The sequence below is a fragment of the Staurois parvus genome, unplaced genomic scaffold (assembly GCF_062004578.1).
Source record: "Staurois parvus isolate SC_StPar_1 unplaced genomic scaffold, SC_StPar_1.0 ptg000578l, whole genome shotgun sequence".
NCBI classification, from domain to species: domain Eukaryota; kingdom Metazoa; phylum Chordata; class Amphibia; order Anura; family Ranidae; genus Staurois; species Staurois parvus.
The window spans coordinates 3,284,095-3,302,031 of record NW_028318374.1 but is presented as its reverse complement, the minus strand read 5'-3'; the positions used below and the strand labels follow the sequence as shown (position 1 = coordinate 3,302,031).

The following is a 17,937-nucleotide window of genomic DNA, read 5'->3' as shown; positions in this document are numbered from 1 at the left end:
CCTGGGAGACCAGATATTGTGAATGCAGGTGCTGGGAGACCAGATACAGTGAATGCAGGGTCCGGGGAGACCGGATATAGTGAATGCAGGGTTTGGGGAGACCGGATATAGTGAATGCAGGGTCCGGGGAGACTGGATATAGTGAATGCAGGGTCCTGGGAGACCGGATAGAGTGAATGCAGGGTCCAGGGAAATCAGATATAGTGAATGCAGGGTCCGGGGAGACCAGATATAGAGAATGCAGGGCCCTGGGAGACCAGATATAGTGAGTGCAGGGTCCAGGGAGACCGGATATAGTGAATGCAGGGTTTGGGGAGACCAGATATAGTGGATGCAGGGTCTGGGGAGACCGGATATAGTGAATGCAGGGTCCGGGCAGACCAGTTATAGTGAATGCAGGGTCATGTGAGAGCAGATATAGTGAATATGGGGTCCGGGGAGAACACATAAAGTGAATGTGGGGTCCAGGGAGATAAGATATAGTGAATGCAGGGTCCTGCGAGACCAGATATAGTGAATGTTGGGTCCTGGGAGAGCGGATATAGTGAATGCAGGGTCCTGGGAGACCAAATATAGTGAATGCAAGGTCCGGGGAGACCAGATATAGTGAATGCAGGGTCCTGGGAGACCAGATATAGCGAATGCAGGGTCTGGGGAGACCAGATATAGCGAATGCAGAGTCCGGGGAGACCAGATATAGTGAATGCAGGGTCCGGGGAGACCAGATGTAGCCAATGCAGGGTCCTGGGAGACCAGATATAGTAAATGCAGGGTCCGGGGAGACCAGATATAGTGAATGTTGGGTCCGGGGAGACCACATATAGTGAATGAAGGGTCCGGGGAGACCAGATATAGTGAATGCACGGTCCGGGGAGACCAGATATAGTGAATGCAAGGTCCGGGGAGACCAGATAAAGTGAATGCAGGGTCCGGGGAGACCAGATATAGTGAATGCAGGGTCCTGGGAGACCAGATATAGTGAATGCAGGGTCCTGGGAGAGCGGATATAGTGAATGTTGGGTCTGGGGAGACCAGATATAGCGAATGCAGGGTCCGGGGAGACCAGATATAATGAATGCAGGGTCCGGGGAGACCAGATATAGTGAATGCAGGATCCGGGGAGAGCAGATATAGTGAATGCAGGGTCCTGGGAGACCAGATATAGTGAATGCAGGATCCGGGGAGAGCAGACATAGTGAATGCAGGGTCCTGGGAGACCAGATACAGTGAATGCAGGGTCTGGGGAGACCGGATATAGTGAATGCACGGTCCTGGGAGACCACATATAGTGAGTGCAGGGTCCGGGGAGACCGGATATAGTGAATGCAGGGTCCGGACAGACCAGATATAGTGAATGCAGGGTCCTGTGAGAGCAGATATAGTGAATATGGGGTCCGGGGAGACCAGATATAGTGAATATGGGGTCCGGGGAGACCAGATATAGTAAATGCAGGGTCCTGGGAGAGCGGATATAGCGAATGCAGGGTGCAGGGAGACCAGATATAGTGAATGAAGGGTCCAGGGAGACCAGATATAGTGAATGCAGGGTCCGGGGAGACCAGATATAGTGAATGAAGGGTCCAGGGAGACCGGATATAGTGAATGCAGGGTCCGGGGACACCAGATATAGTGAATGCAGGGTCCGGGGAGACCAGATATAGTGAATGCAGGGTCCGGGGAGACCAGATATAGTGAATGCAGGGTCTGGGGTTCAGCAACAATAATAAAACACCAATACCTTGTGACCAGTGTATGGAATATGAGATATATAACATTACCTGTGCATGTCTGGGTTGGTCTAGACTTGTAGTTCCCCATAAGTTTTTTTGTTCTTTTTCGTCTTCCTTTCAGCCGGAGAATTCCTGGTAACGCTAGTCCAACTGCAAGAACAATGTCCCAAGTGCTGGAAGGGCTTTGATAGTCCCCCGGCTAAAAATAAACAGAGCTGTCAATGGAATGTCACACAACAATGACACGGAACGACTTCTACAAACAGGCAAGAGTCAACGCTGAAGGAAATCACTTTAGAAATGACTTTCATATCATTCAATTAAATTGCCTGTTATTTAAACCGAAAATGAAAAGTGATTTGTGCTTTTGTAAGAACCTTTTATTTTTTTTTTTCACACCTTGCTTGCTTACATATTCCAGCTGTAGTGCAACTAAACTCATACAGGCCACAATTAACCACTGAAACTCCATGTTTTACCCCCATCATGACCAGGCCATTTTTTTCTATTTAGCACTGTGCTACTTTAACTGTCAATTGCGCGGTCATGCAACAGTGTACCCAAACAAAATTTATATTAATATTTCACAAAAATAGAGCTTTGTTTTGGTGGTATTTGATCACCACTAGTTTTATTTTGTTTGTTTTTTTTTATATTTTTTTCTTTTTGATATAAAACATATCCATTAAAAATTTACAAAACAAAAATCAAACTTTTTCATAAATTTTGGTCAAAATGTATTCTGCTACATGTGTTTGATAAAAAAAATTCCAATAAGTATATATTGATTGGTTTGCATGAAAGTGATAGCTTCTACAAACTATGGTATACATCAGGGGCGGACTGACCATTCGGACACTTGGGTACTGCCCGAGGGCCCGGGGTCAGTAGGGAGCCCCATGAGATGCCCCTGGTACCTTTCATAGGCTTTTTTTGGGAGTGGTTTGAATGTGGGTGAGGACACATGGGCCCCATGATCCCCTATTGTCCGGGGGCCCCATGAGTTGTCAGTCTGCCTGGTATACAGTCTATACTGGAATTTTGTATTATTATTTTTTACTACTAATGGTGGTTATCAGCAACTTGTAATGAGACTGCGATAGTGCAGTGAGCAATCTGACACTTACTGACACTGGGAGAACTGACTAACTGCCACTGACATCACCACTACAGTGATCAGTGCTAATACTGTAAACTGTCACTGTACTGACTCTGGCTGGGAAGGGGTTTTATTTAGGTATTACAGGTACTTATATAGCGCTGTCAATTTTTGGAGCGCTTTACATATATATATTGTACATTCACATCAGTCCCTAACCCTCAAGGGGTGTACAATCTAAGGTCCCTAACTCACATTCATACATACACATACTAGGGACAATTTAGACAGGAGCCAATTAACTTACCAGCATGTCTTTGGAGTGTGGGAGGAAATCGGAGTACCCAGAGGAAAGCCACACACGGGCAGAACATATAAACTCCAGGCAGTTGGTGCCGTTGGGATTCAAACCAACAACCCTAGTGCTGCCAGGCGGAAGTGCTGACCATTTAGCCACTGTCCTAGGGCAATCAAGGTGTTAATTGTGTGCCTACCTATGTGTAATGTGTGCCGCTTTACTAACCCTAGATTCACATCTTTGGGGGTGGTGCTGCTGCAGATCCGCACGAAAATCCGTGCAGCCGCACCACCCGCACAGAGAAATGCGGACCCGCGGGTGGGTGCTATTAGTTCTAATGGCATGCCGCCCGCACTGAAAAACGCAACCGTACTGGAAACCGAGGTTCCCATGCCGGCTGCGTTTTCCAAAGAAGTGCAGGAACTTCTTCGCTGCGTGTCACAGGCACGGGAGTCCATACAAATGAATGGGCTCTCGTGCCCGTGCAAAACGCGGCCGGCGCGACCGCATATATGTAAACCGGGGGTAATAGATCGCTTTGTTTGCTTTGCTGGGATGAGAAACAGAGAGATCGTTCTCTTTGTACAGAGCCCTGTGTCAACATAGAGCAAGATGTCACTTCTGACATCATTGCTTACCACGTGTGAAATCTGTGAACGATCACAGAGATCACATGGTACAAGGCTATTCACAACAGCCTTGTACCATGTGAGAAGCTGTGACCAATCACAGCTCACACAGTCAGGGGCGGACTGACCATTTGGAAACTCGGGCACTGCCCGAGGGCCCGGGGTCAGTAGGGGGCCCCATGAGATGCCCCTGGTACCTTTTTCATAGGCTTTTTTGAGTTTGGGCAAGGACACAGGGGCCCCGTGATCCCCTATTGCCCGGGGTCCCATGAGTTGTCAGTCCGCCCCTGCACACAGTATTTCTCAATGGCTGCAAGAATGCAGCCAGAGAGAAGGAGTAATTATTGCTTTTACTGCCTTTATGGGTGTAAAAGCAATCAGTGTAAAAAAAAGAAAAAAAGTCTTCATCACCCCCCACAAGTAGTACAGTGTCACTATGGTGACACTGTACTGCTAGGGTGACAGTATGTTAAAATAAAACCCCATAAATAATAATATAAGAAAAATAAAATAAACATTTAAAAAAAAAAATTGAAAAATTATAATTTTTGGTTATAAACTAATTTGGGTTTTTTTTGACTAAAAAGATAGATGAATACATTTTGGCCAAGATTTATGAAAGATTATTTATTTGCAAAATTATATAAGAAAAACACTTTCTTTTCAAAATGTTTGGACTTTTTCATTTACATAGCAAAAAAATAAAAATCCCAGTGGTGACTAAATACCACCAAAATAAAGTTTTATCTGTCTCAAAAAAATGCTAAAAAATTCACATGTGTACAGTGTTGCATGACCGCGCAATTGTCATTCAAAGTGTGAAAGCTAAAAATTGGCCTGGGCAGGAATGGAGACGCTGCAGAAAAGCATGTAGTGTTTTTGATGCATTTTGCATTTTGTTCTGCCCAGCAACAAGTTGGGAAAAAAATGCAAACGCACCAAAAACGCACCGCAAAAATCACTGCAGAAACGCATCAAACTCAAAATGCATAGGTGTGAACCTAGGCTTAGGCAAGAGCCATCCTAAAACTGCAGAGCACACTCATGGAACAGAATGATTGCTTTATTACTGGTATGTAAGAGATAAAGGCTCCGTTCATACCTATGCAGTTTGCTTTTTGTCCGTTTTGCAGTGCTTTTCGCAGTTCATTTTGTGTTTTTCTACACACATTTTTACTGCGTTTTTACTGTGCTTTCCATTTTTTTTTTGTTAAAGTGGAATTTTTTTTGTTGCTGCGCAGAATCAAGATGCAAAACGTGGCAAAAACGCACTACCATGCATTTCAGAAGCTTCTCCATTGAACTCTATTGTAGCAAAAGCGCTGCTTTTTGCTTTTAAAAAAGTCCCTGAACCTTTCCAAAAACACAGCAGCTCAAAAAAGCATAGATGTGAACACGTTCCATAGGAAACCATGTTAAATGGACTGTAGTGAGTTTCTGCAAAAATCACTAAAAAATGCATAGGTGTGAACGGAGCCAAAATCATGGTTAGAGACATCATTATGCCAGTAAACTCTCAATAACTAGAAACCATACAGATCTGGCTGCCTGCCTGCCATCATGCAGGAAAATCACAGATGGCGGAGGAGGGGCTTAATTACAAGGAGAGGCGGACTGACAACTCATGGGGCCCCCAGGCAATAGGGGATCATGGGACCTATGTGTCCTCACACACACCCAAAAAAGCCTATGAAAAACCAATGAAAGGTACCAGGGACATCTCATGGGGCCCCCTACTGACTCCGGGCCCTCGGGCAGTGCCCGAGTGCTCGAATGGTCAGTCCGCCCCTGATTACAAGCCTTCTTTGTCCAATCTTTGTCTTTCTGCTTTCAGCCCGGGTTCACGTATACGCGGTGCGGTATATTACATGATTCGCACAATCCGCGCCGCATTCCTGTGCAAATCACATGCGATTTGTGTGCAGTGCGATTGGTGCAATACATTTTGTACGGCTCTAATCGCACCGCGCCCGCACCAAAAATGTGCAGGACCCTTTTTATGGTCCGTACTAGAATTGGATCGCATGGATATTCACACCTATGCGATCCGATTCTGCACATCGCACCGCGTTTTGCGGACCGATTTGGGGGCGCTGTTACCTTAACATACACACCCACAGCGGTTCGCATAAATGAAGTGCGATTCTGATGCGGTGAGCAATTTGCACAGAAAACTCTGCAAGTTCCGCAAGGCATCAGTGTGAACCCGGGCTGAAATGGTTCAGCAGGGCATAGGATATCGCTACAGGTAAAAGAGACGTAAGGGAAATAGAAATGAGACTCGGAACAGAATTGGCAAGATGAGATTTATTTCGGCAATAAATACTAGAAGGATGTCAGTGTGGATGGTGAGGAATAGGCCTTTTCATCAGCCGTTGCAATTAATCTATATATCATTCAGTGTAATAACTGACCTACTTTGCATGCATTTAATGACAAGATAAAGTGATATACACCGGGGAACGGCTGGTGTTTTTCAGTCAAAGGAGCGTGCTGCAAATTTCGCAGTGTACAGTAGATCAAACAGCTGGAAGTCTGTTATTGTATTACTGGAATATTAATAATATTTATTTGCTTGTCAGATTTAGAAGCGATGAATGCATCTCAATCCCACTTGAACATATTTTAGTGTCTGTCCGATGTTATATTTACATATCCTGGGATGATAGACATAGATCATATCCCTTGACTGCCTTAAAACATTTATTATATTCATCCAGATCATGCCAACAAATTTTATTTTACAAAATGGAGTCAATTATTAGTCTATGCCCTGAAGGCATTCAGAACTTGCTATTCTGATTGAAGATTTAGGTCCTTTTCATATGAGCACCTTCCTTGTCTATAGACGGATCCCTACTGTCAGATCAGAACAGACACTAATGCAGGCCATAGACGGGGAGAAAACCGGTAGGTTTTTTAACAAAAAAATGAAAAATCAGTTGTTCAATAGGCCGACGTTACCACCAACAGTAAAAAAAATCGTCCGATTTTCTTCCCGTCTACGGCCGGCATTTAATTACTTCTGTCCCTGCAGAGAGCCCCGCTATTATATTTGACATGAAAAAGTATTGCGGTTGCAACAATGTATCTATTTGTATCCATTTCGGATACAGATGTTTTTTTTTCGGATACAAATAGATACATTGCTGCAACCGCAATACTTTTTAATGTCAAATATAATAGCGGACTGGAATTCTTCTTCTTTCTCTTCTTCTTCTTCTTTCTCTTCCTCTTCTTTCTCTTCTTCTTCTTCTTTTTTCTCTTCTTCTTCTTCCTCCTCTTATTCTTCTTTCTCTTCTTCCTCTTCTTTCTCTTCCTCTTCTTTCTTCTTCTTCTTCTTTCTCTTCTTCTTCCTCTTCTTTTTCTCCTTATTTCTCTCTTTCTCTTCTTCTTCTTCTTTCTCTTCCTCTTCTTCCTCTTCTTCTTCTTTCTCTTCTTCTGCTTCTTCTTCTTCTTTCTCTTCTTCTTCCTCTTCTTTTTCTCCTTCTCCTTCTTCTTCTTCTTTCTCTTCCTCTTCTTCCTCTTCTTCTTCTTCTTTTTTCTCTTCTTCTTCTTCTTCTTCTTCTTCTTCTTTCTCTTCTTCTTCTTCCTCTTCTTTCTCTTCTTCTTCTTCCTCTTCTTTCTCTTCTTCTACTTCTTCTTTCTCTACTTCTTCTTCTTTCTCTTCTTCTTCCTCTTCTTTTTCTCCTTATTTCTCTCTTTCTCTTCTTCTTCTTTCAATTGTATCCAATTAGGCGGGCCCTTGCACTACACAGTTCAAGGTAAATCTAAAGAAAATTGGGCAGAATTTGTATCCAAAAGTATCCAATCAGTGATCACATGAACCGGGACCTCACACAGAGGTCCCATACATATATGTAAAAATATATATTAAAATGACTTTTTTATATGTTAAAAATTTTTTTATATATATTCTTGAGATTTTTTTAACATATAAAAAAGTAACTTTAACATATATTTTTACATATACAGTAGTTCTAAATGAATTCCAAAAATGTAGATTTGTATTTTTAAAGACATACAGTATATTTGAAATGTATTATTAAAATATTTTTATTTTATTTTGTAATAAAAATGCATTTCAACATGCAGTATATATATATATAACAGTAGGAACAGAACATTTATTATGACCTGAACAGTGAATTCAACTCTAACAGTAGGACCCAAAAACATAATATGACCCTAATGTGGAGTGTCCCGCTCCACATCGGGACCTCTGACGTGGAGGGAGACTGTGATGTGAAGGGGGACCTCTGACATGAAGGGGAACCTTTGACATGAAGATGAACCTCTGACGTGAAAGGGGGCCTCTGACATGGAGGGGGGCGACTGATGTGGAAGGGGACAACTGACATGGAAGGGGACCACTGATGCGGAGGAGGGCTTTAGAAGTAAAGGGGGATCCCTGACATGAAAAAGGATCTTGGATGTGAAAAGGGGCATCTAACATGGAGGGGCATCACTGATGTGGAGGAGGTATTTAGACATGAAGGGTGACCTCTGAAGTGAAGGTGGATCTTAGATGTGAAAGGGGGCCTCTAACATGGAGGTGGACCACTGACATGGAGGGGGACCTCTGACTTGAAGGAGGACCTCTGACATAGAGGACTACAGATGTGGAATGGGACCATTGATGTGGAAGGAGACCTTTGATGTGAAGGAGGAACTCTGATGTGAAAGGGGGCCTCTGATGTGGAGGGGGGCAACTGATGTGGAAGGGGACAATTGACATGGAAGGGGACCACTGATGTGGAGGAGGTCTTTAGATGTGAAGGGGGACCCCTGAAATGAAAAAGGATCTTGGATGTAAAAGGGGGCCGCTAACATGGAGGGGGACCACTGATGTGGAGGAGGTTTTTAGACATGAAGGGTGACCTCCGAAGTGAAGGTGGATCTTAGATGTGAAAGGGGGCCTCTAACATGGAGGGGGACCACTGACATGGAGGGGGACCTCGAACTTGAAGGGGGATCTCTGACATAGAGGGTGACAGATGTTGAAGGGGACCATTGATGTGGAAGGAGACCTTTGATGTGAAGCAGGAACTCTGATGTGAAAGGGGGCCTCTGATGTGGAGGGGGACTACTGATGTGGAGGAACACCTCTGACATACAGGGGGACCACTGATGTGAAGGGGACCCCTGACATGAAGGGGGACCTTTGACGTGAAGGTGGATCTCTGATATGAAAGGATGCCACTGACATGGAAGGGAACCACTGACAGGAGAGAGACCACTGATGTGGAGAGAACCTCTGATGTGAAGGAGGATCTCTAATGTGAAAGAGGACCTCTGATGTGAAGGGGAACCTCTGACGTATAAGGGGACCTCTGATGGGAATGGGGATATCTGAGGTGAAGGGGACTACCAATGTGAAAGGGGGGACTACTGACATGGAAGGGGACCACTGAAGTGAAGGGGGCTCTAATAGTTTTAAATGGCATCCTGATGGCAAAATGTTGAGAAATGCTGCCCTAGAGCTACCTTAAATATACCCAATGTGAAGAAAAACCTTGAAAATAAAGGAAAAAACAATAGAATTTTTATTTTCCAATAAGATTTCAGCCAATAAGGAAAATTGAGCTCTGAGTCTACTGGCACCACATCAAAGATGGCAGAGGCCACCTGCAGTCTCAGGGAAGGGAAGGGGGGGGGGGTTGACATCTACACAAAGGAGACTTAAAATATGTGAGATGTACATATCAATGAATATCAAAATTGGTATACCCACAAAATTTCTAACAAAGTGAAATATAATAAGATACAACAAAATGATATAAATCCCCTAGACCAGTGGTGGGCACCTTTTTTTTCAACTGAGCCAAATCTCCCCAAAACCACGATTGAAATTTATTTTGAGAGCCACATTTTTAAAACTGAAAATTCATCCCCCATATAGTAATTCATCCCCCATAGTAATTCATCCCCCATATAGTAATTCATCCCCCATAGTAATTCATCCCCCGTAGTAATTCATCCCCCATATAGTAATTCATCCCCCATAGTAATTCATCCCCCATATAGTATTTCATCCCCCATAGTAATTCATCCCCCATATAGTAATTCATCCCCCATAGTAATTCATCCCCCATATAGTAATTCATCCCCCATAGTAATTAATTCCCCATATAGTAATTAATCCCCCATATAGTAATTCATCCCCCATATAGTAATCCATCCCCCATATAGTAATTCATCCCCCCTATAGTAATTCATCCCCCATATAGTAATTCATCTCCCATAGTAATTCATCCCCCATATAGTAATTCATCCCCCATAGTAATTCATCCCCCATAGTAATTCATCCCCCATATAGTAATTCATCCCCCATAGTAATTCATCCCCCATATAGTAATTCATCCCTCATATAGTAATTCATCCCCCATAGTAATTCATCCCCCATATAGTAATTCATCCCCCATAGTAGTTCATCCCTCATATAGTAATTCATCCCCCATATAGTAATTCATCCCCCATAGTAATTCATCCCCCATAGTAGTTCATCCCTCATATAGTAATTCATCCCCCATATAGTAATTCATCCCCCATAGTAATTAATCCCCCATAGTAATTAATCCCCCATATAGTAATTCATCCCCCATATAGTAATTCATCCCCCATAGTAATTAATCCCCCATATAGTAATTAATCCCCCATATAGTAATTCATCCCCCCTATAGTAATTCATCCCCCCTATAGTAATTCATCCCCCCTATAGTAATTCATTCCCCATATTGTGTCAATTCACTTACCTTTGCTCCGCGCGTTCTTCTCGCCGCGTTCCCGCGCCGTTCTGGTCTTCAGGGCGGACTGTGAGAGGAGAGGAGTTCGTCACGCTGCCCCGCCTACATCCTGGCTGCCCCGCCTACATCCTGACAGCTGCAGAGTCCTGACTTTTGGGGCGGCCGCCCAAGAGGAGGGAGGGGAGCGGGCGCCCAGCACACAGAAGAGCCACATTTAAGTTTGTAAAGAGCCGCATGTGGCTCGCGAGCCGCGGCTTGCCGACCACTGCCCTAGACGCACAAAAAAAAGGGACGTGACGTCAGATGTAAGACGTAAACCAGAAGTAGCGGAGTGGCCATCTTGAGAGAGGTTCTGTATAGCCTGTGCTGTATTGGATGGATATTACACGGTTTCTCATTGAGGATACATGCGATTTAAGAGTTTTCTTCCTGTAAGCACATTTTTAATAAAATAGACCATTTATACAATTTACTACACTCTATGGTGTTTCTCTCTTTTTTGAACTATGATATGATGCTTATTGCGATTGGAGATTGGATCAGTATGGATTAAGAGGAGTCATTTCACATCTATTTATGCTATTGGATATCTGTAGTCCGGTAAGGTGCATGGTTACAGGGGCGGACTGACAACTCATGGGGCCCCGGGCAATAGGGGATCATGGGGCCCCTTGTGTCCTTGCCCAAACTCAAAAAAGCCTATGAAAAAGGTACCAGGGGCATCTCATGGGGCCCCCTACTGACCCCGGGCCCTCGGGCAGTGCCCGAGTTTCCAAATGGTCAGTCCACCCCTGGAACTTTGGAAGGTGGTGGAGAGTGGTTCTTTTCGTTTCACTAAGTGGTGTTGAAAAGGGGACCACTTACCACATGTGTAGCCGCCCTGGCGGTATTCCCGAGTGTAGCTCGGGGTAAAGTTTCAGTACCACAAGCGGTAACCCCGAGCTACACTCGGGCTTACCATGCCCTACCCGCGATGTCCCTCCTGCAGTGTTCCCTGTAATGTCCTCCAGCGGATGCCGGCATCTGTCATCTGGGTTCCGTCCCCTGCAACGTCGGGATGTACGGGGGACGGAACGGTGGGAAATTTGAAAATGACAAAAAGTGACATTCACTAAATTCACTAAAATCACATAGTATAACATTACTGTATCAAACCATTTCACATACATTTTGTCCCGAGTGCTTTGTCCTGCGCCCTGCCTGCATTTTTACTGTTCTTTCTGCCTGGAAACTGAGAAAACGTCCATGGCGTCCAAAAAGCGTCCCTTTAGGTCAAAAGCAGTTTTAGACCGGCTAGAGAACAGCGATAGTAAATCAGAACCACTTGTAGAATTGAGTGATAATGATTTGTGGGGGAAATTCGTCATCAGACACTGAAAACGATTTTGCGACTTTGCTCAGTGATGTGCGAACTTGGCGCTATATTTCAAATTTCAGTGTTTTTGGTTTGATTATATTATTGAATTAAATTTATTATTATTATATTATTATTTTTTATGATTATTTATTAAATTATAATTTAAGATTTCGTGTTTCAAATTTTAACATACCCGGGATGTTTAATAGACTCTTGTTCGGACAGATTTCAGTGAGTTATTCCTAAAAATTACAGGCCTACAATAAAAAAACGACATATTTCCATGCAAAAAAATGTACCGCTTTGAGCACAGAAATACTGACATAATCATACCGCTAGGGAGGTTAAAGGATGATACACTATGATGCGTTTTTTTCGGAGGTATCCCTTATGAGGATGATGATGCGTCTGTAGGATCGGCCGTGAGTGGATCCTTATGGGGAATGAGTTGTAAAGCTACATAAAGTATTTTTTAGGGTAAGCACAATACAGCACAGGCTATACAGAACCTCTCTCAAGATGGCCACTCCGCTACTTCCGGTTTACGTCTTACATCTGACGTCACGTCCCTTTTTTTTTTGTGCGTCTAGGGGATTTATTTCATTTTATTGTATCTTATTATATTTCACTTTGTTAGAAATTTTGTGGTTATACCGATTTTGATATTCATTGATATGTGCATTTACATACTTTATCCATGTTATTTACCTGTAAAAGTCTCCTTTGTGTAGATTTATTTATTTATTTATTTCAGGTACTTATATAGCGCTGTCAATTTATGCAGCACTTTACATATATATTGTACATTCACATCAGTCCCTAACCCTCAAGGGGTGTACAATCTAAGGTCCCTAACTCACATTCATACACATACTAGGGACAATTTAGACAGAAGCCAATTCACCTACCAGCATGTCTTTGGAATGTTGGAGGAAACCGGAGTACACAGAGAAAACCCACGTAGTCACAGGGAGAACATGCAAACTCCAGGCAGGTGGTGCCATTGCTGGGATTCAAACCAACAACCCTAGTGCTGATGTCAAGCCCCCCCCCCCCCCCCGAGACTGCAGGTGGCCTCTGCCATCTTGGATGTGGTGTCAGTAGACTCAGAGCTCAATTTTCCATATTGGGTGAATTATTTAATTCAGCCATATTCAGTGGACACTAGCTGATTTTTCTATCAATACATTTTGAACACAAGCGCACATTGCTAATTGATTTTGCTATATATTTTTGAGGATAATGCACTATATGTAGCTATTTGTTCTTTTTGAGGTATACGTGGACACAAAAGAATTGGTTTTTGGAGATGGATCAAGTTTATGTATGATATTTGTGGGCGGCACAGTGGCCTGGCAGTACTAGGGGTCGCTGGTTCAAATCCCAACCATGGCACCACCTGCCTGGAGTTTGCATGTTGTCCCTGTACCTGTCTGGGTTTCTTCTGGTTTCCTCCCACAATCCAAAGACATGCTGGTAGAATAATTGGATCCTGTCTAAATTGGCCCTAGTATGTGTATGTATGAATGTAAGTTAGGGACCTTAGATTGTACGCCCCTTGAGGGTTAGGGACTGATGTGAATGTACTGTATATATGTAAAGTGCTGCATAAATTGATGGCGCTATATAAGTACCTGAAATAAATATTTTGAAGATTCACAGACGCTGAGGAGGTTTTTTATTTCTTTATTTTTTTTTTAAATGGGAAGATTGTTGTTGAGGTGAATGGTCTGGTGACGGGGTCCCTTTAAGTGACTGTCAACAGATGCCAGGCAATGTACTGATCTGATCCAGTCTGTGTAACGCATTCGACGTTCCTACCATTAACTTGATTAAAAAAAATTAATTACCTGCCGCCCGGCTATTACAATTATCAGTGCTCTGTCTCCTCACACCACTAATCTGCACAAACACCTTTCTAATGAAAGCCTGGATGCCATTCTCGGGGCAATCCATCACCTGATATTACACTGACATGACAGCGCTCACCATTCTACTCCAATTAGAACTTTTTCTGAACAAAAGCCATTAAAGGAAAAAAAAAATCCTCCTGGCGCAGTCGTTCCAAGAAGTCGGATTCATCCTGGAAACACTCTCTGCTCTTCTAAGACAATATAGCGAATTCGAGACATACGCCCCCATTGACAGCTGTGTGCTGGGGGAACGTGCGTGAATCTGTGCGCGCTCCCGCGCCAAACAACAGATGCGTGTCCTTGTTGGCATTCATTCTTAACGGCCTTCCAATGCAGCTTGCTAACTTTCATGCATTGTAGTGCGCTAATGCACATGGTCACAAAGTATGCATATAAAAAGGAAAAAAAAAGGCGCACGCCATAGTTTGGGGCAAATATTGCGCATTGAGTAGCCGAATTAAATGAACAAGGCAAACCTTAACGAATGTAGAACGCTCGTGGACGCACACACGTACAGGTAGATCTATCACTTCAAAGCTGAATATATATTTTAATTTATGTATAATTATATGTATATTTTAATTCATAACTTTTTTTTTTCTGAGTTTTGGATAGAGTGGCGATTAGAACCCCTGTCAGGTTTTTTTTTTTGCTCTCTGTACCTCAGGCAAGGAAATTCGCCCTTTCTATATGAAAGGGAAAGAAAATCCCAAATTTTGGATTGTCACCAGAACAGGAATAGAGGTGACACCTTCCAAAGGGGACACTAGTTCTGGTGACATCCAAGAATTCCTTCACTTGGCTGCAGGATCAGTACCTAGAACAGCCAGCAGACTAGACCTACATGTCATCAGTAGAGGACCAAGATGGTGGCGCATGGCCCAGTTTATGTCATCTGAACAGTGGATCCAGGATGCTAGGTGTAATCCTGGACTTTGAACTATCCTTTCGGCCCCACATTCAATCACTTGCCATCTCATCCTCCACAACATTTTCCATATACGCCCATTCCTAACCAATTACACCACAAAGCTCCTAATTTACTCCCTGGTCATCTCTTGCCTCGACTACTGCAACTCCCTCCTTATTGGCTTACCTTTACATAGGCTATTCCCCCTCCAGTCCATCATGAATACTGCTGCCAGGCTCATCTACTACTGGCCTCCAATCAGTGTCCTCCACCTCTCTCTGCCAATTCCTCCACTGGCCTCCAATCAGTGTCCTTCACCCCTCTCTGCCAATTCCTCCACTGGCCTCCAATCAGTGTCCTTCACCCCTCTTTGCCAATCCTTCCACTGGCCTCCAATCAGTGTCCTCCACCCCTCTCTGCAATCCCTCCACTGGCTTCCATTCAGTGTCCTCCACCCCTCTCCGCCAAGTCCTCCACTGGCCTCCAATCAGTGTCCTCCACCCCTCTCCGCCAATCCCTCCACTGGCCTCCAATCAGTGTCCTCCACCCCTCTTAGCCAATCCCTCCACTGGCCTCCAATCAGTGTCCTCCACCCCTCTCCGCCAATCCCTCCACTGGCTTCCATTCAGTGTCCTCCACCCCTCTCTGCCAATCCCTGCATTGGCTGCCACTCACACAGTGAATTAAATTAAAAATACTAACAACAACTTACAAAGCCATCCACTACTCGGCCTGCAGTTACATCACTACCCTAGTCTCAAAATACCAACAAAATCGTTCTCTTTGTTCCTCCCAAGACCTCCTGCTCTCTAGTTCCCTTGTCTCCACTTGCCATGTTCACCTCCAGGAATTCTCCCGAGTCTCTCCCATCCTATGGAACTCCGTACCCCAATCTGTCCAACTGTCACCCACTCTGTCCACTTTTAGGTGATCCCTAAAAACTTTTCTCTTCAGAAAAGCCTATCCTGCCTCCACCTAACAACTGTACATGTATTTTCTCCATCAGCTCATCCCCCACAATTATTACCTTTTGTATCATTTGCCCCTCTTCCTTTTGGATTGTAAGATTTAATGAGCAGAGCCCTCTCGTTCCTCCTGTATTGAATTGTATTGTAACTGTACTGTTTGCTCTCACATTGTAAAGTGTTGTGCAGATTGTTGGCACTATATAAATCCTGTATAATAATAACAAACTTAAAAAAGAATTTAAAAAATGTATACTCAACTGGATGCAGCATTGGTACCCCACTGCCTCTATGGCTGAAAGGTCAAAGACACATTGATCACTCTGTTCCCAGTCTTCAGTGAGCAGAAAGCCAATGACTATCAGTCCATCACTTACTGGACTGCCGGGCTGTGCATAGGGTGGGAGTGGCAGGCTCAAGATCTCAGCAGCACGCTGGGAGGCTGAGCCAGCTGAGGAACCACACATTTGGGTGGATCCCGACATTAAAGTTCTGATCTTTCAAAAACCTGGACCGGCTGAATACGAGTCACAGAAATGTGACCCACAGGAGAGCTTTGGCCCTACTTCTCCTTTAACCATGTATTGCAATGTATGTGTAGTAAACATCCCTGTTTTTGTTTAGTTTGCTAGAAATGGTGTACAGCAGTATGCAGAGGGTTCATTCAGAATTTTTAGTGTTAACATGTGGTCACACCCCTTTAGCACCTAATGGGTTATATATATATTGGTCGGTCTGCTTTTACACGCACATGAAGTTTAATGGCCTCCCAGTCTTAGTCTGTAGGGTTCAATATTGAGTTGGCCCGCCCTTTGCAACTATAACAGCTTCAACTCTTCTGGGAAGGCCGTCCACAAGGTTTAGGAGGGTGTCTATGGGAAGGTTTGACCATTCTTCTAGAATCACATTTGTGAGGTCAGGCACTGATGTTGGATGAGAAGGCCTGGCTCACAGTCTCCGCTCTAATTCATCCCAAAGGTGTTCTATCAGGTTGAGGTCAGGACTTTGTGCAGGCCAGTCAAGTTCCTCCACCCCAAACTCTGTCATCCATGGACCTTGCTTTGTGCACTGGTGCGCAGTCATGTTGAAACAGGAAAGGGCCATCCTCAAAGTTGGGAGCATGACATTGTCCAAAATGTCTTGGTATGCTGACATCTTAAGACATCCCTTCACTGGAACTAAGGAGCCAAGCCCAACCACTGAAAAACAACCCCCCACCATAATCCCCCTCCACCAAACTTTACACTTGGCACAATGCAATCAGGCAAGTACTGTTCTCCTGGCAACCACATAAACCCAGACACAGTCATCGGATTGCCAGACAGGGAAGCTTGATTGGTCACTCCAGAGAACACAGAGATCTCCACTGCTCTAGAGTCCAGTGGCGGCATGCTTTACACCACTGCATCCGACGCTTTGCATTGCACTTGGTGATGTAAGGCTTAGATGCAAGTTCTCGGTCATGGAAACCCATTCCATGGAGCTCTCTACGTACTGTTGTTATGCTACTCTGAAGGCCACACGATGTTTGTTGATCTTTAGCTATTGACTCTGCAGACAGTTGGCGATTTCCTCAAACTGTGTGCTTTAGCATGCACTGACCCCGCTCTGTCATTTTACGTGGCCTACCACTTGGTGGCTGAGTTTCTGTTGTTCCCAGTTGCTTCCACTCTGTTATAATCCCACTAACAGTTGAGCGTGGAATATTTAGTAGCAAGGAAATGTCACGGATGGACTTATTGCACAGGTGACAACCTATCACGGGACCACGCTTGGAGTCACTGAGCTCCTGAGAGCGACCCATTCGTTCACAAATGTTTGTAGAAGCAGTCTGCATGCCTAGGTGATGATTTTATACACCTGTGGCCATGGAGGTGATTGGAACACCTGAATCCAATGATTTGGAGGGCTGGCCCAATACTTTTGGCAATATACTGTGTGTATATATATATATATATATAAACTTGTTTGGAATTGGGGACAGGTATATCTTATGTATATTTGCCCCATATTGGCTGTACATCTACATTTACATTTTGCAGAGTAGGGACTGGTCATAGAGGGAATTCGTTGATGCAGCTTAAACATGTATTGCAATGTATGTGAACTAAAAATATTTGTGTGTGTGCAAAGTTTGCTGGAAATGGTATATAGCAGTGGGCTGAGGGTTCATTCAGAGTTTTTAATGTCAGGAATTCATTCACGCAGACTGGACGCACCTGTAAGGTGTGAAGAGGATGCATAGAAAACAATTGCTTTCTATATGTCTTTGTGCTGAGCCCACATTGGT

General features: G+C 44.0%; 1 protein-coding gene across 2 annotated transcripts in view; it reads right to left on the bottom strand.

Annotated features, from left to right (window-relative positions):
• Positions 1 to 17,937, bottom strand: part of LOC149450216 (serine/threonine-protein kinase TNNI3K) — a 452,856-nt gene that overhangs the window by 400,728 nt on the left and 34,191 nt on the right. The window contains exon 1 of one of the 2 annotated variants that reach the window (XM_089692163.1): positions 1,779 to 1,914. The exons of the other annotated variant lie outside the window; for it this stretch is intronic. Coding sequence (XP_089548289.1) covers positions 1,779 to 1,818 — 40 coding nt within the window. The 5' untranslated portion in view covers positions 1,819 to 1,914. Of the gene's footprint in view, positions 1 to 1,778; positions 1,915 to 17,937 lie in introns of those variants that run through there. 2 annotated transcript variants of the gene reach the window in all.